Source organism: Aquarana catesbeiana, linkage group LG10 (genome assembly GCF_042186555.1).
Source record: "Aquarana catesbeiana isolate 2022-GZ linkage group LG10, ASM4218655v1, whole genome shotgun sequence".
NCBI classification, from domain to species: domain Eukaryota; kingdom Metazoa; phylum Chordata; class Amphibia; order Anura; family Ranidae; genus Aquarana; species Aquarana catesbeiana.
The window spans coordinates 166,290,691-166,316,548 of NC_133333.1; the positions used below are offsets into that span (position 1 = coordinate 166,290,691).

The 25,858-nt window shown below is 44.0% G+C and overlaps 1 protein-coding gene across 2 annotated transcripts in view; it reads left to right on the plus strand.

Annotated features, from left to right (window-relative positions):
• VWA1 (von Willebrand factor A domain containing 1) overlaps nucleotides 1-25,858 on the plus strand; it is a 212,419-nt gene that overhangs the window by 175,451 nt on the left and 11,110 nt on the right. Inside the window, exons 12-15 of one of the 2 annotated variants that reach the window (XM_073602888.1) lie at nucleotides 3,755-4,030; nucleotides 14,558-14,833; nucleotides 16,856-17,128; nucleotides 18,932-19,201. In XM_073602888.1, coding sequence (XP_073458989.1) covers nucleotides 3,755-4,030; nucleotides 14,558-14,833; nucleotides 16,856-17,128; nucleotides 18,932-19,201 — 1,095 coding nt within the window. The remainder of the gene's footprint in view (nucleotides 1-3,754; nucleotides 4,031-14,557; nucleotides 14,834-16,855; nucleotides 17,129-18,931; nucleotides 19,202-25,858) is intronic. The other variant, XM_073602889.1, reaches the window with a different exon arrangement.

A 25,858-nucleotide genomic window follows, 5' to 3' on the forward strand; every position in this document is an offset into this window, starting at 1 on the left:
GTTTTTTGAGCGCCATCACCTTGGCCCCCATTAAATGAGTCTCCTGAAGACACAGAATATGTGGTTTACTAAGTTTCAGGGCCGCAAAGATGGATGCTCTTTTAAATTTAGAATTCAACCCGCGGACATTCCACGAGCAAACAGTTACGTTAGACATGGAGTTGATAGCATGGGTGCATACGGGTCAGGAGGGGTCTGAAGAAGAATCCCTCCCCCGGTCACGGCCACATATACAATTAAGGGTCGCAGTGCCAGACATTCATTCAACCATACATACATCATACATACAACCATACAACAACGGACATTGTCACATTCAATACCCAACAGGGGTATTAATTCCCCTGCCCAGCTCCAAAAAAGGGGAGTGGGCCTATACCCTAAACTTGTATCGTGCCTGGGGCGCATGGCCCGGAACAGGAGGCAGGAAAAAAAATATAAGCTCAAAGGCCACAAAAAAAGTCATTAGTCAATTATAATGTTTCAAAAGGAAATAAAATAAGGGGACTGAGCCCCAAGGCAGCTCGGGCCCGGTTATAAACTGGGACTTGGTACTCTCCCTCCGGAGACAAGTAGGATCCTCCAAGGTCAGCACATGTCCGTACCGAAACGGAAAAAAATTGCCCATCATAACCAATATAGCAAAAAAGGGGGGAGAAGGGGGAAGAAAAAAATTATAATGCAGGCAAGGGGATCCCAAAGAGGAGAAGAAACTTCTGTTAAAGCTGTGGAGCCATCATAATGTGGGGATCCGCTTCAGGCAGGAGGCTTGGGAGGGCGGGGTATTGCTTCCCACCAAGACATGGCATCTTGTGGGGATTGAAAGAAATGAGCTTTCCCTTGATATGTGACCCGAAGGGTGGCAGGAAAAAGCATGGAATACTGAATATCTTGTTCCCGAAGTTTCTGCTTGATCCGTTGATAGCTGGCTCTACGGTTGCGAACTGTCGCTGAATAGTCTGGAAAGAGTGACACCACTGCATTATTAATGCGGAGACTTGGCCCCCAAGATGGAGTCGCGGTCTCTGTAATTAAGGAGACGAATCACCATCGTACGTGGGGGGTGACCTTCTGGTAGGGGGCGCCCGGGGACTCGGTGGGCCCTCTCGATCACAAAACAGGGGGATAACTGTTCTCGGCCAAACTCTTGCTCAAGCCAGCTCTCTAGGAAGGCTACAGGGTCAGACCCCTCCACCCGCTCCGGAAGTCCAACCAGGCGCAGGTTGTTCCTGCGTAGGCGGTTTTCAAGGTCGTCGACCTTATCCTCCAAAGTTGTAATCTTTCCCCCATATGTGTTGAGTCTAGGTAAAATGGGAGCAATAGTGTCCTCCAAATCACTGATACGTTGTTCAGTCTCGGTAACCCGGCCACGCAGCTTGTGCACATCTTGCCGCATAATAGTTAAGTCTATCTTAAGCCCATCCACCTTCCCCACCAGATCTGCATGGTTTACCTTGATAATGGCCAGGACATCTGCCAGGGTAGGTTCCTTGGCGCCATCCGCGACCGCCAGGCCCGGGGTCGGTACCGGAGGAATGGCTGCAGGGTCCGGAATCTCTGGGGAGGGTGGTGGGGATCTGTCCAGGCCATCACCGAAAAGATCCGGAGTGGAGGCTGGGGATGAGCTAGGCCCATGGACAGTATGGCGGCGGCCATCTTGGCAGGAGCGTGTAGCGATGCTCATCTTTACTGGAGGCTGTTTCTTCGTACGCCGCTTTCCCATCAACCAAAATGTCCCTCAATGATGCACAAGACACACCTGAAGGGATTAGGCTGGAAAGAAAACAGGTGCTGACGATGGATGATCAGGATGGAGCAGGATTGTATAGGGAGAGACCGGAGCTACACAGGAACACGTCCGCTCACATCCTGAGCCAGGCCACGCCCCCCCCCCAGGCACGATAATTAAAGGAATATTTCATTGTTATTGTTTTACTTCAAGCATTATTAAAATCACTGCTCCTGAAAAAACGGCCATTTTTAAAACTTTTTTGTGCATTGATTCATGTCCCTTGGGGCAGGACTCGGGTCCCCAAACATTTTTTTTTAAAACAATAACTTGCATATAAGCCTTTAAAATGAGCACTTTTGATTTTTCACGTTAATGTCCCATAGACTTTAATGGTGTTCCGCCGCTTTCGAATTTACCACGAACCCTGAATAATGTTCGCTGTTCGCCGAACGTCCGAACAACTGAAGTTCGGCCCGAACCTACTTGTATGATTCAAAATTTGCAACGACTTTGGAATGCAACTTTGGTGCAACTTTGGATGGGTACAACTTGGATAAGACTTTGGCTTTGACCAGTGATAATGCACAACTGTTGCACTGTATAACATTCAGGTACGACTTTCATGCAACTTTTGAGGGTTAACATTGAAGTCTATGGCCCTCAAGTTGCATGAAAGTCGGACCAAATTAGTGCATGAACAACTTTGAAGTCGCTGCAACTTTAAGTTGCGCATATATGAATGGTTATCATTGGAAAACATGGGGAACGACTTGTCATGCAACTGCGTTCATGAGAGCTGCATGACAAGTCGCATAAGTGTGAATAGAACCTTAATGAGGAGCCCCACTCCCCCCCCAAAAAAATTAAAAGTCAGCATCTACAAATACTGTACCTGCTGACTTAGTATAAGGACACTTATCTGTCCAGGGATCCAGCACGGTCCTCACCCGAGCCGAACCTTTTAGCTAAATATAATTCTCAATAGCCACAAAGGATATAAATCTACTTTGTGTGCACCAAATGCCCTTACAAACACAAATATTACCTGGAATAATTAGCAGTGACATCCTCACCATGCTGTACAAGTCTGTGCAGAGAGTAGAGCTGTGGGAGAAACCCTGCATGCTCCACCCACTACAGGCTGCCTGCAGAAAACTGCAGGAAGGGGCAGAAACGAGACCAGTCACCCTGCACAAGGAGAGAGAGCAGCAGTGACCGGTCTTTATTACAGGAAGCTCCTGCACAGGGGTAAATTTTCACATTGGATTACGGCACAGATCTGGAAGAAATACACAAAGCACACCAAGATTCAAGGAAGAATACACATGGTTTCTATATTTAGACAATGGTCACCTATCCTGGAGTTCAGCTTTAAATTCCTATATTAGTTGCAGAACTACCAGCCTGTCAAATACAGGCTATTATTCTGACAGGTGAGCACAGCGGCATGTATGGGTTTGTTTCGGGTACTCTGGTTTCCTTCCATACTCTAAAGTCATGCTGGTAGGTTAATTTGCTCTTGTCTAAATTGACCCTAGTATGTCTCTGTCTAAACTGACCCTAGTATGTGTATGTATGAATGTGAGGTAGGGGCCTTAGATTGTAAGCTCCTGGAGGGCAGGGACTGATGTGAATGTATAATATGTAAAGCACAACATAAATTGTTAGCACTATATACCGTACCTGTAATAATATATACTTGGCATGTAAGTTTGAGACGCTTTTACTTGTCAGCTCTATGTTGACGTTAAGCTGGCTATACACTGAATAAAATGTGGTGAGTCCAACAAGGAATAGCCACATTTTGATCAGTGTGTGGTGGTTGCTGTTCTACAGAAGTTCTGATGAAGGGACATTTTTTCTCAATCAGCAGCTACAGCAACTGAGTGCAACTGTCAGAATGCAATGTTGGTAAGGGATTCCACATACTTCATTTGTGTGTATAGAGGAAGCTGTTATTTATTTATTTTTTCCAGCCTGCTGAAAAAAAGCCTAATTACATCAGAATCTTTTTTTTTCTAGATCTGATCCTTGCAAGGAATCTCCATATTAAGGATAAAACATCGACAAGTTTCCAAATGGCCTGGTCGCGATTATCTGGAGATACAGGAAACTATGTAATAGAGTACGCGCCAGTGACAGATCTAGGGAAGAAGGTGCAGAAAACATTATATGGAGACCTGTCTAGTGTGGTGTTCAGTAACTTGGCTCCAAGCACTACCTACAAGGTGACCTTCATCCCCGAATCCAGGGAGTCCACTACCCAATCACAGACTATCCAGGTCACCACTCTCCCAGGTAATCCTAATTTATCATTGTGTCTCAGGAATGAACTAGCTTTATTGCCACCATAGTCAGTGACCTAGTGCCTGAAGGCAGCCTGGGGAAGACCACAGCCACTCATATGTATATCATGTTATTATTAGTACTATGTTCCCATGTATAACATCACCTAATTGGGTCCTCACTGTTACTTTGCACATTTTGTAGGTGGAATCATACCTACAGTTCACTGAGTCCATACACCTAGAACCAAAAAGCTGGTAGAGTAGGGTGATAGGTTACAAAAACAAACTAGTCATTGGTTCCTGGTGTACTAATGCCAAGCGGGCACAGTCTCTTTCATAACTGGTTTATGTGCAAATCTACCTTTCAACTGCACAGACCATCAAACAAGAAATAATATTTCATGAATTATAGAGAGTCTCCTGACTTACTCTTAGCTCTGTACCACCTTCCCCATCAATTCTCATTAGGGATGCACCAATACCATTTTTTAAACGAGTACCGATACTTTCTTTTAGTACTCGCAACCGTTCAAAGCATTGAAAAGTTATTTACAAATGAAATACATTTTTTTTGCACTTTTTTCAATGTGACATATGTAAATATATGTTAAAGGTGAAAAAATATTAACGAACAAAGAAAACAAAAAAAAGTTTAAATTATTAATCGTTTATAAAATAGAAGTGAACAAAAAAAATCAGCAGGAAAATAGTAATTAAATGGAGAATGAGAATAAGGAGTTAATAAAGGCTGATTAGAGTAAATTAAGGTTTAGAAAGGGGTACAATTTAATAAAACAAATAGGTAGTTTTAACCACTTCAGCCCCAAGCCTTGTTTTGAAATTTGTTGTTTACAAGTTAAAATTTTTTTTTTTGCTAGAAAATTACTTAGAACCCGCAAACATTATATATATATTTTTTCAGACACCCTAGAGAATAAAATGGCGGTCATTGCAATACTTTATGTCATACCATATTTGCGCAGTGGTCTTACAAGCACAATTTTTTGGGAAAAAATACACTTTTTTGAGTTAAAAAATAAGAAAACAGTAAAGTTAGCCCAATTTCTTTCTATATTTTCAAGGATAATGTTGCGCTGAGTAAATTGATACCCTAGATGTCACGCTTCAAAATTGCGCCTTCCTGTGGAATGGCGAGAAACTTAAAAATCTCCATTGGCGATGTTTAAAAATTTCTACAGGTTACCAGTTTTTAGTTACAGAGGAGGTCTTGTGCTAGAATTATTGCTCTCGCTCTAATGATCGCGGCAATACCTCAAATGTGTGGTTTGAACACTGTTTTCATATGCGGGCGCGACTTATATATGCGTTCGCTTCTGTGTGCGAACTCGGAGGGTTTACCTTTTATTTTATTTTTTTACACTGTTCTTTAAAAAAAAAAATATTTGGGTCACTTTTATTCCTTTTACAAGGAATATAAACATCCCTTGTAATAGAAAAAAAGCATTACAGGACCTCTTAAATGTGAGATCTGGTGTCAAAAAGACCTCAGATCTCATATTTACACAAAAATGCAAAAAAATAAAAAATGTCATTTAAAAAAAAAATAATTTCCCCTGTAAGGGTATTGGGCGGAAGTGACGTTTGACATCGCTTCCACCCTCCAATGTAATGGAGCCGAGTGGGGGCCATCTTTCCCTCACTTGGCATCCAGGCAGTGAGGGGAATGGACGCAATCATCTCCACCGCTACTGGCGGCTCCGGTAAGCGGCGGAGACAACCAGAGCGCACCGGGGGGGGGGGGCCTCTCCTGCCACCGATAAAAGTGATCTTGTGGCGAATCCGCTACAGAGACCACACGCCATTCCTGAAAATATGGGGGTTATGGCAGCTACAGGTACGGCGATTTGCGTGAAGTGGTTAAACTGACTTCATCTGCAGATCGAAGTTCATCCCTTTGGTCTGTAAATGAATAAACAGAAAGATAGATGTAACGAAACATCCCACACTCCGCTTGAGTGCTTTCATCATATACCGCTTCCTCCCAGTCTGAATATAGATATCAGATATTCCAACCGCTCACAAGCACAAAACAAGACCATACTTGTTTAGTTGCTGAACATGGACTCTTTTATTAGAACCAAAATACAAGTCTTATATACAGTAAAAGAGGAGGTTCCTCCCTCCTGCTCATATTACTCTAACAATAAACCTGTAACCAGAAACCTAATTTACATGAGCTAGTTTGCTAAATCATTTACCCAGACTAGGTGACTTAGAGATATGACCCCTCAGGGTAGACTTCACATCTCCTAGATCACCGACTATACAATACACATTATCATAAATATCAACACAGAACTCCTTCATACAATAGCAAGGTTAATTAGCACAAACAACAATGGGTGAAATACTCTTAGAAGCCACACTAGTAGACAACAGGAGACCCAGGGCTTTCCAGATCTCATTAATCAGCATTCCTTTCACATACATCTGCTATATGAGTCCCAAGCATGCAGAGACCATCATGGCCTCCTTAATAATGTCCTTTTGCATTACATAACAGAATATTTTCCTAAATGCTTGTAGCTCCTTCAAATGCCAGGGCCCATATTCGCTAAGCAAGAGGCTAGCATTCAGTCCCCTCCAAAAGCCTCTGTCCTGGGTGAGTCTGTCACAATAGATAAAAAGAAACCATGTTTATTTTTCAACATTGCCCGGCTCCTTTTTTTTTTCTTTTTGACAGCTCCAATTGCCGGGACTTTTTTTTACACTTGAGCTGTCAACAGGGGAACCCCACTGACAGCTGAATGAGTCATCGGTTATGAAGGACACGGCGGCCCTGCTCCTTAACAGCCGATCATTACCGTCTTTTTTTTTTACTTCAGTTGTCAGTAGGGGAATCCCGCTAACGGATGAAAGAACCGAGCCTGAAAGTATTGGTTTCAGGTATCGGAGCATTTGTACAAGTACCGATACTCGTGCAAATGCTTAGTATCGGTGCAACCCTACTTCTCATACTACATTTAATAAAAGATGTCCAGAGGTGGACAAAGAGGGCAACAAAATAAGAAGTAAGTTATCACAAGTAGTAAATGTTGAGGCTTGGCACTGCCTCCCCTAACCCTGCTACCCAAGGCGCTGATCCCCGAATGCTTTCAGTAAATCTAAACTCTAAATGGGAAGATATTTCATTTCCTAAATCACTGTGTAGTTTACCATATTTTTCACCCCATAAGATGCACCTGACCATAAGACGCACCTAGGAAAACAAGAAAAAAATATTCCGAACCAAATGGTGTACTAAAATATTTACCAGTGCCCATGAAATGCAGCCTGACCTGTGCCAAAGAAATGCAGCCTGACCATTGCCATTAATGCAGCCTGAACATTGCCATTATTGTAGCCTGAACGTTGCCATTAATGCAGCCTGAACATTGCCATTAACACAGCCTGACATGTGCCATTAATGCAGCATTACCATTGCCATCGTTCGGACTGCTCTGTCTTCTGTCTCAGAAAGTGTCAGGCCCAGCAGGGAGATCGCCCGGCGCTCGTGAGGGCTTGGGATGTCTGTCCTCTGCTCTCCTGCCTCTCTTCCTGTACTAGCATGGCGGCGGTGGCAGGGGGCAGTACCTGGTGTATATTCGCTCCATAAGACGCAGAGACATTTTTCCCCATATTTTTGGGGGGAAAGAGTGCGTCTTATAGTTCGAAAAATACGGTAATTATCAATAATCAGTTTGGTTCTGTTTTTCATAAACTTATGCTTTCCCCCTTCTTTCATCCTTTTTGGTATCTCAGTGCTGCTGATCTCCTACACTTATTTGTAACCACTTTCTGTTTTTATTTGTTGTGCTATAAACAAAAACACTGACAATTTTGAAAAAAACATAATATTTTTTACTTTTTTCTATAATATCCCCAATTTTTTTTTTCAAAAAAAAATCCCCGCCCACAACCATGCCCAAACCCCACCCCAAACCACACCCAAACTCCACCCCCAGACACACCTTCCTTAGAGGAGAGAAGTACAGTTGAGTCAAATAACTGTAATTAGTGAGGCCTTAAAACTGCATATCACACATGGCTCAGGAATGTGTAACACACAAAGTACATGACTCAGAACTTTATAACACATACGGTTCAGAAGTGTGTATTGTGCAATTGTGAGCAGTGCATATCACACAGGGTGCAAAAAAACAAAAAAAAACAGCAAACAGGATAGCACTTACATTCAATGCGAAGCGTCCCTTGTTCTCAGAAACGTGGAGCATAAAGCCCTGTGTACAGAGTGCAGGGGTCAGGAATATGTAACATAGAGCCCAGCACACAGAGAGCAGTGGTAAAGTTTATAATATCCAGCATACAGAGTGCAGGGCTCAGGGGTATGTAATGCAAAACCCATTGTACAGAGTACAGCATTCAGGAGTACCATACAGAGGCCTTAGATACAGTATGTAACCTACAGCACAGCACACAGAGTATAGCGGTTCTGAGTATGTAATGTACAAGGTGTTACAAAATTCACACCACTGGACCCTGCATGTTGTGCCATACATTACATACTCTTGGTCACTAACTCTGTATGCTTTAGACCCCTTTCACACTGAGGCGCTTTATAGGCGTTTTTTCTCTAAAAATGGCGATTGTAAACTGCCTCTTCTGCAGCCCCAGTGTGAAAGTCCGAGTGCTCTCACACTGGGGTGGTGCACTTGCAGGACAGGAAAAAAAAAGTCCTGCAAGCAGCATCTTTGGGGCGGTGGGGGAGGGGTGTATACAACCCTCCTCCACCGCCCCTGCCATTGAAATGAATGGGCCACAATTTCAATGCGACTTAAAAGCGGTTTGAAAGCAGCGCTAAATGGTCTATTTTAACCCCTTTTTAACCCCTTCTTGGTGGTTAAAAGCACCCCACTAGTGGTGCCAAAGCGCTGCTGTAACAGCGGTAAAGCGACGCTAGTTTTAGCACTTTACCAATAAAGCCTGCACTGCCCCAGTGTGAAAGGGGTCCTACTGTTCCCCAGCAAATTTCCCTGGTCTTCCCCCTCAAGTATTCCCCCAAAAGTAATCATCAAATCCTCACTTCTGCTTATCTCTTTGCTTACCTCTGTGTCCCCGATCCACACCTAACCTCTGCAACCCTCATCCACAGCTCACCTCTTCTTTCCCTGTCCACAGCTCCACTCTGCACCCCTATCCACAACTCACCTTCCCCCCCCCCATCACACATCTCACGTCTGCACCCCACTAACTACAGCTTACACCCCCAGTCCACAACTCACCTCTGCACCTCCATCCATATTATCTCTGCTCCCCTTCTGCACCCCGATCTAAAGCTCACCCCAATCCACAGCTCTCACCTTTGCCACCCACCTCTGCGCCCCCAGCTTCCCCTACAGCTCTCACCTCTACACAACCTCCCCGACCCTCCACAGCTCTGCCTTCTGCAGCTCTTACCTCTGTACAAAGCTACCTTCCCAGTACTCCTCTCTGGACAAATTTCCACCCCCCCTTCCCTTCTTTCACAGTTATCCTCTCACTGTGAACTCTGGAGGCCCCCCCGTTTTTTATTCAGAGCTCCCTCACCTCTTCCACTGCTGATCAAGTGCTCCAGTCCATGTGTTATGCTTCAGAAGATTGAGAACTGTACTTGGGGTGGAGTTTCAGGGCTCCTCTGCTTTCTGCTCCCTGGAACGGAAGCTGCTGCTTGAATCAACACTGGCAGCTGTATGTTGCTGTGCTGGGACCCGAAGATCTCAGCGCTAGTGTGAGATACATGACAGGTCAGAGCAGAGAGGGCTGCCTGTCAGAGGTGCCGGAACTGTGTTCCGCCGAGTTCCGGCAGAAAAAAAGCCCTGGTTAAAGCGTTTACAAACTATGAGAAATATTTATGGCATTTTGTATTATTTTTTTTTACTAGTAATGGCGGTGATCTGCAATTTTTAGTGGTACTGCGACATTGCGGCTGACAGATCGGACACTTTTGACACATTTTTGGGACTATTGACATTCATACAGCGATCAGTGCTATAAATATGCACTGATTACTGTGTAAATGTCGCTGGCAGGGAAGGGGTTAACACTAGGGGGCGATCAAGGGGTTAACTGTGTTCCTTCGTGAGTGATTCTAACTGTATAGGGGTGTGACTGACTGGGGGAGGAGACATATTGTTGTTCCTACTTAGTAGGAACACACGATCTGTCTCCAGTCCCCTGACAGAACAGGGATTTGTGTGTTTACACACACAAATCCTGGCTCTCGTACCTGTAATCGCGGGTGGCTGGCGGCGATCGCACCCGCTGGCCCCGTGTATTGGGTCCCCCGCTGCGCGCTGCTATGGCTCTTAAAGGGGCCGACGTACCTATACGGCGGTTTTCACAGCGGTGCCATTCTGCCGCCGTATATGTATGTGAGGCGGTCGGGAAGTGGTTAAGGTTTAGATCTACTTTTATGGCTGGCTGGTAGAGCTAAGGATAAGTGATATTAAAGGTATTTGTATTATTTTTAAATAATAAACATATAATAATAATAAACATGTTATACTTACCCTGCCGATGCCCCTGGCTCCTGCCCTCTGCCAAGTGCCCACCATAGCAAGCTACTTGCTATGGGGGCACTTGTGTGTGCTTGCTCCTGAACCCCACTCTATGTGTCCATTAGGCACACAGAATGGGGTTCAGCCCAGCACCCCGCTCCCTCCTCACTGGCTGTGAGCTGTGATTGACAATAGTGGGAGCCAATGGCTGTCTCTCAGACAATCAGGGGCAGAGACCCAGGAGAGCAGCCGCTCTCATGCAAATCACTGGATCACAATCGGGCAAGTATTGTGGGGGCTGTAGAGGAGCTGCATAGTGCATAGAATGCATGAAGGTAAAAAACATTCAGCCTTTAGAACCATTTAAAGTGTTACTAAACCCAGAACCTTCATTCACTATATCTGGTCTCCCAAAGTACACAGAACATAGAAATGTAATTATTTTAGTATATATAAACTGCTGAATATCTTTTCTCATCAGCAGTATATAGCAGTCTTGTGACTTGTAACAGTTCCTAGTAAAGCTTGTAGGAGGAGTTTTCATTCTCCCCTGACCCTCTGTCTGGACAATGCTGATTGGCCCTGTGCTGATCACATGCACTCTCCCAAGAAGGAAAAAAAAACTCTAGCAATACACACCAAACTGAGCATGTGCAGTCCATCTTGTGGCCCTGTAAATATCAGGTAATTTTTTGGAGACAGTGGAAGAAGAGGAGGATTAGAGAAGACAGGATCAAACGGCCTTAATACACAATGCAAAGGATTCACCCCTTAGGTTCCATAGTGAGTATAACAAGCATGCTTTACTGTATATACAGACTGATTTTACTGTTGTGGGTTTAGTAACACTTTAAGGCCTAAGTCCCAGAGTGATATAAGAAGTCAGCCCACGTCCACCTAAAACTGAAATGTTACTTTTGGAGAAATGTTTTTTGAGTAAGTCCACTTTTGATGGAAAAAAATATGGCAAACACAAAAAAATATAGTATAGCATATACAAATGCTGCACAAGCCATATTGTAATTTAATCCTCTAAAAAAAACAAATTCCCTTTCAATCTGCAACTGCTGTAATTTTCTTTAAAATTCAATGCAACATGGCTACCTGGAGGCTTTTCTTATGTACACAATGCCCCCAGAAATGTAATTTCCTGTCTGTGTGATTGACTCACTGATTTTCCAGGAAGCCTGCACTAAGATACAAGACATATATTTTAGGCATCCTTTGAATTTCAGTTTTGGTACAAGGGTTAAATACTTCAAGGTGGATTCAGACCCTAAAGCTTTTCTCATTAGAACACTGAAAGTGGCACCAGCTGATTTTAATGAACCAGATCATCCCATTCAGAATCAGTTTGCAAAGGACATGGTGAAACAAACAACTACTACTTCACAGCAAAAAAGGGTAGGAATCTGCTACATTTGTTAAAATCTCTGTAATGTACATAGATCACCCAGAGGGGATTATTTTTCTCACCAAAAGATATGTTATTCTTAAAACCTCTTGCCACCCACATAACGTAACACATAATGTTAAAGCCCACCCTCTGCCACTGCATATACAGTACGTGTCCGATGGGTGGTAGAGCTTTCTATGCTGTAAGCATGCTCACTGCATGCCCCCAGCACTAGGGTTGCCACCTTTTCTTCAAGCCAAACCCGAACACTTTAGCAGCGGTATACGCTATAAGTTTGTTAAAGACCTGGGACACTTTTGGTGGCCCGAAAGAGAGTAGTAATGCTCACCGCAGCAAACAGTGCACGTGGCTGAATTGTGAGTGTTCTGCACGGAATGCAGGGGTCAGATATGTCCAGGGAGAGGGCTAGTGCTAGCAGGGGGTGGAGAGGGTTAGATATGTGCTGGGGGCAGGGGCGGCTGGTGCTCAAAATTTTTGGGGGGGTCGCAAACAAACTGAAAAATTTTGAAAAAAAAAAAATCAATTGAAGCCTCACTGTGCCCTATCAAATGCAGCCATTCTGCCCATCAAATGAAGCCACTGTGCCCATCATATGCAGCCACTGTGCCCATAAAATGCAGCCACTGTGCCCATCATATGCAGCCTCTGTGCCCATCATATGCAGCCTCTGTGCCTATTATACAGCCACTGTGCCCATCATACGCAGCCTCTGTGCTAAACATACAGCCTCAGTGCCCATCATACGCAGCCTCTGTGCCCATCATACAGCCACTGTGCCCATTATATGCAGCCATTGTGCCCATCATATGCAGCCTCTGTGCCCATCATATGCAGCCTCTGTGCCCATCATATGCAGCCTCTGTGCCAATCATACAGCCACTGTGCCCATCATATGCAGCCTCTGTGCCAATCATACAGCCTCTGTGCCCATCATATGCAGCCTGTGCCCATATGTGCTGGGACGCTTGAGGGGGTCAGATATGTGCTGGGGGGGGCGCTTTTGTGAGAGAAGAGGGCCAGTGCAAGGGGGAGGGGTGGGGGGTCGAATATGTGCTGGAGGGGTGATTTGTGAAGGAAGAGAGATAGTGCAAGGAGGGGTTGTCAGATTTCAAATCCAATCCACACTTCCAGCATATCTTCCCCCTGCCAAAGCCCCCCAGCACATATCCTCCTAACCCCTCGATCTCTCCACATATTTTCTACCTTGTCCTCCTTTCCACCTGCTCTCTCCCCCTCCCTGCTCCATCTAAAGAACATAATAAAAACTTTCTACAGACCTGAGATCAGCACGTCCCTGTTCCCCCCTCCTCCTCGTGTGTGTACAGAACGGAGAGGGAGGAGGAGGGGAGGAGCTTTGATACACTGACACTCTGCTCTGCTGAACCAAGCTGCTGTCAGGGAGAGGGGAGACATGTCACTCTTGGTGCAGTCCGTGTGAATGATGTGTCCGGGTCTGGGGCAGAAGTAAACCCAAACACATCATTCAAAAACCGGACTGTCCGGGAGAAAACTGTACAGGTGGCAACCCTACCCAGCACAGTGACCAAACTGTCCAAGACAGCTTCTTAGTCTCTACTAATAATTGGGAGCCAGCAGGACTGGCTCCCAATCATGTGATCACTGTGACAGCCAATCACAGTGGTCACAAAATCAGCCGATCCCTCCTGCCTCCAGGCATAAAGACCTCCTTGAAGTGATGCAAAAGGGCTTAGGGCGGTAAGCTAAGGTAAAAGAGATGAACTCAGACCTGCCAATGAAATCAATGTACTGCTAGTGTTATCCCGGAAATAATGGTAATCATATCCTTGTAATAGGAGTGATGCTTATAAGCAAGCCCAGTGACAGACACCTTTATATTCTACAGTATATCTGACTCTATTACAGCATACCAACTGGCAGCATCACTTGTACAGAGCAGGAAAATCTCCAAGTGCACCATGGGAGCTCAGCTTTTTTTAGGGCTCTTACAAATTAAAGTGATTGTAAAGTCTCATTATTTTCCCTGTTAAAATAACAAACATGATATACTTACCTGCTCTGTTGCAGTGGATTTGCACAGAGCAGCCCGGATCCTCCTCTTCTCGGGTCCCTCTTCTGTGATCCTGGCCCATCCTTCCTGTTCAGTGCTCCCACAGCAAGCAGCTTGCTATGGGGGCACCCGATCTGAGTCACAGCCCCCTTTGTCCATTCAGACACGGAGTCCTGACCCAGGCCCATCCCCTCTCTCCGCTGATTGGCTAGCGGACTTTGATTGACAGCAGTGGCAGCCAATGACGTCGCTGCTGTGTCTCAGCCAATCAGGAGGGAAAATCTCGGATGGCTGAGACACTCGTGGACATCGCTGGACAGAGAGGGACCTCAGGTAAGTATTAGGGGGGCTGAGGGGGGTTGCTGCACACAGAAGGCTTTTTTATCTTAATGAATAGAATACATTAAGATAAAAAACCTGCCTTTACAACCACTTTAAGGAACAACCACAAAATGTGTGCACATTTTTGCATTATGGGATGTCGTGAAAATGTTTTTTAATAGATTGAATTACTGTTTTTTTTTTTTATAAGAGAGTTTGGCCATTTTAGCTGCAAACACTATTTACTGACATAAGACCTCCTCGCATTCACAGAACTGATACAAAAGAGAAACCTTCATGCCTGGGACATCTCAACGTTAAGTTTTCGACTCACCTGGTCAAGGCTGACCACAGACAGAGGTCCCTATGTTCTGGAGTATGGTCTGGTATCGGATCCACAAAGGAAATTGAGGAAAATGTTGACTGCTGATGAGACCACCGTGCTGATTAGCAATCTAAACCCAGACACCAAATACCAGGCTACGCTGCATTCTGAAGCTAATGTTCAATATGTCCCTCCACAGTCCATCCAGATTGCAACTCTTCCAGGTAATTTCTCCTATGGTGAACATTGAACAGGCAACCCTTAGATTTTAGGAGACCAGTCACCAGTATTTGTCCAGGCTGCACAAATTTTCCCCATATTTTCTCTAATACTATGACTTTCTATGATCATCAGCTCCATCTAGTGGCAAAAATTCAGGATATTTTCTGACTGAAGTATTTCAGAAAAATATACCGTATTTTGGCCACTAGATGGAGCTGACAATCAAAGAAAGTCATATTAAGAAAAAACTATGGGAAAATATTGTGCAACCTGGACAAATGCTTGTGACATTCATCCAACTCATGTTTTATAAAATGACCCCCATAGTGTCACCTGCAAGATACATCATCATGTTCTGAATACTCTGTCCATGTGTACAGGCATTACAAGCCACTACCAGTAGCCAGTCCATATAAAGAAACATCCTCAGCCCTATTCAATGAAAAATTACAAGATCTAAAAGCAGTTTTAACATTAAAGCTGAATTCTAGGCTACAATAATTAATACATCATTAAATTTTTTTTTCGTAAATCAAGTACTGTAAGTATCGGAATTTGACGTGGTATCAGCCTCTGTAAAGATTCTGAATGAACACTGTGCACACTGCTATACACCTTTACATATCCCTAGCAAATGTTTGCATTAAAACAGGGATTCTTGGGTTTGCATATATTGCACTACATGTTCAAGCTGGTCAACTGCATCAAAGTGATCCCTCTGTAGCTAGTCCCTACTCCGCTGTGTAAAATGACAAATACTTACTCAAAGCAATATATGTAAACCAAGATTTCCTGTTTGAATGCAAATGTTTGCTAGCTATACAGAAGTGTGTAAAGCAGTTGGCATAGTTTTTATTCAGAATCTTTGGTGCTAACTCATGGTCACACCCCTGCAGCATCTGTACAGCAGGGCTGGACTGTGAAAGAAAGAAGCAGCACAAGGCATTAATTGGTTGATGTTCTGACAAGAAGCATGCTGATAGGAGGAAAAACTGACAGAAAGATGAGCTCATCAGAATGCTGCTTCTCCTTTCACTGTCCAGTGACAGGCTGGGGCAGCTCCCAGACAGCCTGGACTCAGAGGAAGTGGGTTAAATTATACTGCCCATCAGACTGAGGACATCTAGTGGCAGAAAAAAAAACCGGTGTAATCTCTGGATCCTATCTAGTATTTTTGTCTGGAGTTCTGCCTTAAAGTATATCTAAAACCAAAACTTTTTTTTCCATTTTGGAATGTGTGGGAAATGTCAGTTTTTGATTTTTCATTTGGGAAATGCCCTCTTAGACAGTTTTACCTGAAATGTGTAGTTTACCTTCTATTTTGTTCTTCTGACAACTCAAAATTTTGGATTTTCCTACTTTTCATTTCCAGTGACAGTGGTCACCCGGACAAAGAGAAGCTGAATCACCTGAGTGGGGACACAGGCAGCAATTGGCAACTTCACATGGGTTTTAAAGTGATATTCATGTAAATTTTTTTAAAACCGCTGACAGGCAGTGTTTTTATAGATTCTGGTGGTTTCTTCAGTCATAAATGCTTCTCCCGGTCTGTCAGCGGCAATGTGATCTGAGCCGCACATGCGCAGTTCAGATCACATTTACGGTACCCTGTCTGTGCTGTGGTAATGTGACTCCTGTGCTCCCGCTGCGAGCGAAGTCCTCATGGCTGGGCCATTCAAGGGGCTGAAGAGATGGAACCCAGAAGGAAGAGCGGGTGAGGATGGAAGCCCTAGGAGCAGCGGTAGCAGTGACAGTACAGTGCTGGCAGGCTCCGTTTGACAGCTAAGATGTAAGTCATAATGTGCTATGCAGTACATACGAGCACATTATGGCATAAACCTGCAAAAGGGACATTTTTTTTTGTTCTGGTGAACTCTATGATACCATCCAAAATGGGGAAAAAAAAAAAGCTTTGCCTTTAGATGCACTTTACATTATAGGTTGTGTTGAGATACTTAGGGTATAATGTGAAATATCTGGTACCCAGGACAGGGGCTAATAATCTGATGTTACTTCTTTTCCAGAACAACTTGGGCCAGCTCAGATTTTGATATCTGATCCCACGGCACACAGTTTCCGAGTAAGCTGGGGCCCTCATCTGGACAGTGTCATTGGCTATGAAGTCCAGTATGGACCATTACCCAGCAATTCTGTGCAGAAAGTCCACGTGGATGGCCGATTCAACACTACCATTATAGAAGGCTTAAAATCAAATACAACATACTTGGTTACAGTGTCTGCTATATTTAAATCTGGAGGGGAGAAGGCTTTGTCTGCCATAGCGTGTACAGAGATCAGTGAGTATCTGCAAACAAAATGGTCTGTAATAGAAATGAAAAAATATGTGCTTGGACCAAAGTCATGCAATTCAAATGATCAGGCTAAACCTTTGCAGACTCCATTATGTCCACTCCTTGTTATTGCGGTATACATGGTACACACTGGCATTTCTTATCTTAAAGAGACGCTATCATCTTATACAGTCAGGATAAATAGACAGTGTTTGTGTAAAGCTAACACCCCAACCACTTTATACTCTCCCCTCCAGTGCTTTCCTGGCACTCTTTCTTCTTCTATGGTAGTCATTGCAAAATACTTGGTACTTCTAGGTATAGGGAACATGTGATGAATAGATGATGGACAATCCACAACTCCATACATGCTCTTTAAATCAGTCCAAATTTATTGCATCTCCATAAAAGATAAAAGTACAGCAGAGGTAGACGTGTTTCAGCCGCAATGGCTTTGTTCACGTGTGTGAACAAGGCTGTTGCGGCTGAAACGCATCTACCTCTGCTGTACTTTTATGGAGACTCCTACATCAGTGTCCTCAGTCCCCCCTCACATCACAGTTCCCCTTCACTTCAGTGCCCCATGCCCCTCCCTAACACAATCCCTTCACACCAGTGTCTTCAGTCCTTCTTCGGAGCACTGTCCTCACCCCCCTCCCCCTTCAGAGCACTGTCCTCCCCCCTTCAGAGCACTGTCCTCTACCCTATAGAGCACTGTCCCCCCCCCTTCAGAGCACTGTCCCCCCCCCCCTTCAGAGCACTGTCCTCCCCCCCCATCAGAGAACTGTCCTCCCCCCTTCAGAGCACTGTCCTCCCCCCTTCAGAGCACTGTCCTCCCCCCTTCAGAGCACTGTCCTCCCCCCCCCATCAGAGCACTGTCCTCCCCCCTTCAGAGCACTGTCCTCCCCCCTTCAGAGCACTGTCCTCCCCCCCATCAGAGCACTGTCCTCCCCCCATCAGAGCACCGTCCTCCCCCCTTCAGAGCACTGTCCTCCCCCCCCCATCAGAGCACTGTCCTCCCCCCTTCAGAGCACTGTCCCCCCCCCCCATCAGAGCACTGTCCTCCCCCCTTCAGAGCACTGTCCTCCCCCCTTTAGAGCACTGTCCTCACCCTTGTTAACAAGCTGATTGCTTGCTACAACCGCCCAACATCCCAGACCTGCCACCTCTCCCATTCTCTGCCCTGCTGCAAGGATGATAGCATGGCAGCTGGGGGAAGTAAACAGCAGCACAACCAGGCAAAAAAGAGCACGAGACCAGGCTCCTAAATGACAGGGCTGCAGCAGTCTGGATGGGAATGTCACTCAGTGCAGATCCGGACCACGGTCCGCCATTTAGTGATGCCTGCAATAGATAATTTTGACAGCAAAGTGACTAGAGTTTTTAGAAAGGGAGATTAGCATTGGTAGCCTATATTTTTTTTCATTTAGTACATCATGATAGCAAGCATTTAGGCCTCATTCACATAGGCATACTTAAGTGTATACCTGTACGTGGGCTGTGTTTGCCCGCACGGGGATGCACCAGTGTCCCATGCAGCTGCATGCAGGCAGTCCCATTCATGTAAGTTACAACGTGACTGAACGGACCCACTGCTGCTGTGTGGGTGCAGGTACCTTTCCCCAAATGCACCCTGCCTGCGTTCAGGGAACTGACCTGGAACAAGCATGAACTATATTATTATAAGTGTCAATAGGAAATTAGCAGCATTGTGGCATAACTGATCTGGCAAATGTTAAAAAATGTTTAAGTAATCTATATTTAGTTTTCCTTCTCAAGTCTCAATTCCAACATGTTCTTCCCATACAGATGGCACTAAAGTGAAGTACCTGCGCATTGAGGACCTACAATCCAACAGCTTGAAGGCTGTTTGGGGCGCTGCAGATGGAGATGTACAGGGCTATCAGATAAGATGTCGGAGACAAGCTGGCCGCTCATCTACAATTAGTGTGGCTCCAGAGACTCACAGTGTACAGCTTACAGGCCTGTCTGAAGGGACCTCCACTAAGATCTGCATTAAGCCAGTGTATAAGAATGGTGCTGGAAGAAACCTGTGCAAGAAGGTGAAAATGCATCCAGGTAAGTAAAAAAACTGTCTACTGTTCCAAAGAGAAATACACAAAATGGCCAAATGTACATGACCCCCCCTCCAAATTATTGGGTTCAGGTGTTTCTGTTGAAGGGTCCTGGTAATGCTACAGCAAACCATTTCAGACAACTGTGCGCTTTCAACCTTGTGGGAGGTTGGGGGAGGCTCTTTTCGGATCCAGCATTACTGTGACCATGTGCGCAAAGCCAGCTCCACAAAGACATTGTTTGATTAGCTTGATGTGGAAAAACTCAAGTGGCCTGCACAGAGCATTGACAACCTATTGACATAAATGTAAACTTTGATTGTGAGTCAGGTCTTCTTGTTCAACATCAGTATTGACCTTGCACACTGGTAAATTGGGTGAATGGACAAAAATTCCCACAGACACACTGAAAAGTCTTCCCAAAAGAGTGGAGGCTGCAATAGTCACAAAGAAGGGTAGACTCTATATTAGTGATGGCGAACCTTGGCACCCCAGATGTTTTGGAACTACATTTCCCATGATGCTCATGCACTATGCAGTGTAGCTGAGCATCATGGGAAATGTAGTTCCAAAACATCTGGGGTGCCAAGGTTCGCCATCACTGCTCTATATTAATGGCCATGGTTCCGGAAGTTGTGGTCATACAGTATATTGTACTTCTTAAAGATATTTTTTTTAGCATTGGAGGAACAGATTCAAGGGAAAAATGAGAGCGGGGGCATGGAAAGCGGCAGCCTTTTGTAGTTATACAACAAATCAAACACGTCAGGAAAATAAAAACACAATCCCACCCCTGCATTAGGCACCCTGTGGTGCTTAGTTTAAACTTACAGCTGCTGCCCCAGAAAGTCCTCTAGCACAGCGTTTCGTAACCTGTATTCAGTTTCCGCACCCTTTAAAAGTATACAAAATCTTGAGGCACCCCAGTCTAAAATGGAAATGTTACTTATCAATAGGAAACCTGAGCCTAAGATAATGCACACAATTGCCTTAATGAATATAACTTCACATCGGAAGCTCCCCTTCACATCAAAGCATCTCTCCTTTTAAATTAGAGTCCCCCCTTCATGTCAAAGTCCTCCTAATACACTGTTATATATGAGAGCTTTCCATCACATGAGATACACCCTTATTTGGCCCCAGCAGCATGATAGAGGGAGGGAGGTGGAGGAGGTCTGAAGGAGGTAGACTTCAGTCTTCTCTTGAATCTTAAATGATGAGGGCGGCCCTGCATGCTGCCTGCCTTGAGTCAAAGTCATGCGTTGCATGGTGCGGGAAAGCCATCCACCATTCCCATAGCAAATAATGACACTGTACGTCCTGGCCCTAGAGCGTCGTCGTTTTTTTTTCTTGCAGTGGGCCCACCTGCACCCTGGCAACTAATGACTCTGATCCAGGACAAGCTAGGTCCTGTGCTTACTGCACCCTGGGGGAACCCAGACAATCCCCTAGGACAGTGGTTCTCAACTCCTGTCCTCAGGACCCACTAACAGGCCAGGTTTGCAAGATAACTGAAATACATCGCAGGTGATATAATTTGCTGCTCAGTGATTGCCGTATTCTAGTCTGCATCTCCCCAAGTTAATACTTAAAATCTGGCCTGTTAGTGGGTCCTGAGGACATGAGTTGAGAACCACTGCCATAGGATGCTGCAGCACTCTGGTTGGGAAACACTGCTCCAGCAAATACTGATTATTGCCTGTGCTTGCATCCTATCAGCTATCTATGTAACATCACTAAGGTCCAACAATTTGTTGCACAGGGATCTGCATTGGGGTAGGTGTAGGTACCGGATTTTCGCTTTTTATACTCCTGTCAGGTTTTCTTTAAAGCGGACCTTCAGTCATTTTTTCCATCTATTAAATCTTCTGCCCTTGTTGTTTTAACTTTGGATAGTAAAACATTTTTTTCTGGCAGAAAATACCTTATACAGCCCATTTCCTGTTTCTTGTCTGGTAAAAAGCCTAGGCTTATGATATCATGCACAGCTCTCTCACACTCCTGAGAGTTTGCCAGGAGGGGAGGGGGGTGAGTCATTAGAGAGCCAATGAGAGTTGCAGGGCTGCAGAGCTGGAGGTGTGCCTCTGTGTGTCTCTGTAAATCCAGGAAGTGAACAGGCAGCAGCTTCAGCTGCCCACAGTTAAAATGGATGCAGCCAGCAGGCAATTCGGGTAGGATCCATAAATGAATGTATTGCATTATATGCTGATGACTTGCTTCTGTTTCTCAAAGATCCAGGCCCGTCTCCTAGGGCGGCTTTGTTGATTTTGGATAGATTTGCCACTTTTTCGGGTCTGCGAGTAAACTGGGGTAAGTCATCTATCTTACCGTTGGGAACTGCAGCAAAAAAACTAGCAGATGACACTTTGCCGCTACAATGGGTCTCATCAATAACTTATTTAGGGGTTAAAGTCACAGCCAACATTCAGGATTACATGTCCCTAAATCTCCTACCTTTGGTAAACAGACTTAAGCAAAAAACGTCGGCATGGAAGCACCTACCCGTCTCCTTGATGGGGTGGGTCAGTCTCATAAAAATGAAATTTCTCATCCGTGATCTTATACTTCTTACATCACTCCCCGGAGTGGATTCCCAAAGGGTATTTTAAAACATTAAACAGTATCATAGGATCTTTCATATGGTCCCCGCATTCTCCACGTATACGTATTAAAGTATTACAGGAACCATGGGGTCAGGGGGGGTTGGCTCTACCTGACTGGCAGAAATACTATCTTGGTGGACAGATGGTCTTCGCCAGGAGATGGTTGACGGCGGATTCTGGTGATTCTGCCACAGTAGTTGAGGCTACACACCTGGGATCTTACGAAAGTTTAAAGCTGGCATTGTATAGGGGCCCGAAATCCTGTCTACCTCTGACAGAATCAATGAAAGCAACGATTAAGGCTTGGGAAATAGCCACTACCTTAATGTCTCCCAGCTATACGGGAATTACGCCCTCAGCTCCCTTATGGAAGAATCCGAAGCTCCCACATTTTTTTTCCCTTCCTGATCCTATGATATGGGCATGCAAAGGTATTAAGGTTTTGAAGGACATTACTAGTGAGGGGGAGCTTTGTACTTTTGAGCAGTTGAAGGCCAGGCATGACCTTCCCAACTCCTTTTTCTTTCGCTACTTACAGCTGCGCCATGCCTTCAAGGAGCAAATTACAGGCAAAAGGATAGAATATTTGCCATCACTATTGGAAACCTTACTATTAGAGGAGGACTTAGTCAAGCCCTTATCTTCAGTGTATAAATCGCTTTTTAAGAAAACACCTCTGGGGATCACCAAATGTAGAGAAAGATGGGAGAGAGAGATTGCAGATATCCAGGGCGAGGATTGGGATGACATGTGGGATCATCCGTTTAAATATCTAGTCTCAGCAAGGGACCGTTTAATTCATTTTAAATTTCTACACAGGGTATATCTCACTCCCTCCAGATTGTCTTGCATTTACCCAACAGTGAGTAGCCAGTGTTGGCGATGCTCTCACACTCCAGCTGATGCAAAGCATATATTTTGGAGCTGTACACACATTCAAAGGTTCTGGTCAGATATAACAGAATGTCTGGCGGAGGTACTTAGCACTCCTGTTCCATTGACGCCTAGAGTTTGTTTAATAGGACTAGTGGAGGAGGTTGTTCCTTCCCGTGCGCATCGCACATTATTAAATATTGGGTTATTCTATGGCAGGAAAGCTATCTTACGAAACTGGAAAAAAACTACTGCTCCTAATTTATCTTTTTGGAAAAAATTGGTTAATTCGGTTATTTACTTATATAAGGCAACGTACCGTTCTAGAGGTTGTCCCAAGAAATTCACAAAGGTATGGCAGGCTTGGCTGGACTCTACAGCTACAGTGAGTTAGGAGGAATATTCATTGACTAGGTGGTAATGGAGTGGTCTAACTAACATTCTGCCGATTTTTGGTTACTGGTAATTTAATAATTATTTATTGTTCCCGGGTATATATGTTTTGTATGTAAGATATTGTAGAGGAAAGAGAGGTTGTTTTTATAAATAATTGAAATTCTTGATGCACAGGTCCATATCTGTTATTATATGACTGCTGGTCGGGTTGAGGGGTTGGGGGGAGGGGGGGGGTGGGGGAAGGGGGGATTACTGTAGGCCCTGCGAGGCCGACTTCGATTGGTATGTTGCCTGTCGAAGTATGTACGTTATGTTTGTTTGTCTTTAAAATCAATAAAAAGAAATTAAAAAAAAATAAAAATGGATGCAGCCAGACTTAATGGATGGAGATTTCTGCAGCATATTTGGCAAGTACAGAATCACCGTATATATAAAATAATATACAAAGTGATTGGAGGGAAGCTTCAGAATGGCAAAGATGTTTTTATTACAAATTATGTGAGCAGACTGCAGTTCCTCTTTAAAGTGGACCCATTTTTAAATTTGAAATGGATTTATAAAGTACATATCACTGATACCAAATTACATTATTATTCATTTTAAAAGGGGGGTGGGAGGGTTAGTTAAAGTGGTTGTGGCACTCCAAACCCCAAGATGCCTGCAGCCAGGCAAAGGAAAGTCAGGGCTAGGTACAGTATTCATAATGGATCGCGAAAAACGAATTATAACAAAGATTCATAGAAATGCAAGATGATGACGAAAACAATTTTTAATGATAATGGATGATGAAAACTGACTATAATTAAAATGAGGATGATGTATCATTAATGAATGCAACTAATAATGATGATGGTGGTTACTGATGATTGAAGAATAATAATAATCTAGTGTGACAATAATGATGTGGATGATGACTAGGTGCAGCTGATGAAATGGTGTTTGAAGATTGCTAATAATGGATGAGTTTTGGTTGTGATGACAGTGAACAGTGAATGATTGTTTTCTCATGGTGCCTAATAGTGGTTACAAGGAATGATAATGATAACTGCCTGGTAGGCCACAATGGGTTTTATCTGATTATTGTAGCAATGAGATGTTATAAATATGTGTGTCTCCAACTGTACTTGATGTGATTGTAGCCGTATTAGTGCAATTGTGACAGAGAAAAGTGAGTACTGTCCGTGATATTTTTTTTATTTGCACTAACATACAATTTTTCAGGACAACTGTAAAAATAAATTACCTTTTTGCCACTGAAAGCCACTTGGTTATCTTCTCTTATCTCCAGAGCAGAAGTTGAATTTTAAAAGCAGATGAAGCCAGCCTAGAAGGTAGAGAGCCTCACACAGCCTTCAGCATAAAATGATGCCTCTTAGAATAATGGCTAGATAAGGGGAAAGGGGGGGGGGTATAATAGCATTCAGTGTGATTATGGATCAAGAAATATCCTTGACAAATGTTGAAGGTTCATGCCATGAAATAGTTTCTTAGGATTTGGCTAAATAGAATTCTGCAGCTTTTTACAACTGGTATAGTCTCACCTGCTTTAGAAATTGGAATTAAATCTATAGTAAGCCACATTAAATTACCCTGTGCTAGCTTTGTTTTAAAACCACGGTTGTGGGATTTATGCAAAGTATTATACAGAAATTATGTGCAGTTGCATATATTACAGATAATTAGGTGTAAATGCAATGGAGGTCATAGTCAAAGTGGATCTATGGGCAAAACAAAAAGAGAAAAATATCAAGAAAATACCCAAGTATAGTGAGGTATATAAAGAGTTGTATTAGGTAAAAAGGAGAGATTGTTTTGATCAAGAGGGTATGCCCTTGAAATGTGTAAGTCATCATGCACGCTTGAAATGACGCCTACGTCTGCTGTGGAGATTTGACAGTCAGCAGTTTGTACCAATTGGTTGGAAGGATCTTCAAGGTTATGGATTTATGTTACAGTCAGGTCCATAAATATTGGGACATCGACACAATTCTAATCTTTTTGGCTCTATACACCACCACAATGGATTTGAAATGAAATGAACAAGATGTGCTTTAACTGCAGACTTTCAGTTTTAATTTGAGGGTATTTACATCCAAATCAGGTGAACGGTGTAGGAATTACAACAGTTTGTATATGTGCCTCCCACTTTTTAAGGGACCAAAAGTAATGGGACAATTGGCTGCTCAGTTGTTCCATGGCCAGGTGTGTGTTATTCCCTCATTATCAAATTTACAAAGAGCAGATAAAAGGTCCGACGTTCATTACAAGTGTGCTATTTGCATTTGAAATCTGTTGCTGTCAACTCCCAATATGAGATCCAAAGAGCTGTCACTATCAGTGAAGCAAGCCATCATTAGGCTGAAAAAACAAAACAAACCCATCAGAGAGATAGCAAAAACATTAGGTGTGGCCAAATCAACTGTTTGGAACATCCTTAAAAAAAAAAAAGAATCCACCGGTGAGCTCAGCAACACCAAAAGACCCGGAAGACCACGGAAAACAACTGTGGTGGATGACCGAAGAATTCTTTCCCTTGTGAAGAAAACACCCTTCACAACAGTTGGCTAGATCAAGAGGAGGAGGTAGGTGTATGTGTGTCAAAGTCAACAATCAAGAGAAGACTTCACCAGAGTGAATACAGAGGGTTCACCACAAGATGTAAACCATTGGTGAGCCTCAAAAACAGGAAGGCCAGATTAGAGTTTGCCAAAGAACATCTAAAAAAGCCTTCACAGTTCTGGAACAACATCCTATGGACAGATGAGACCAAGATCAGATCAACTTGTACC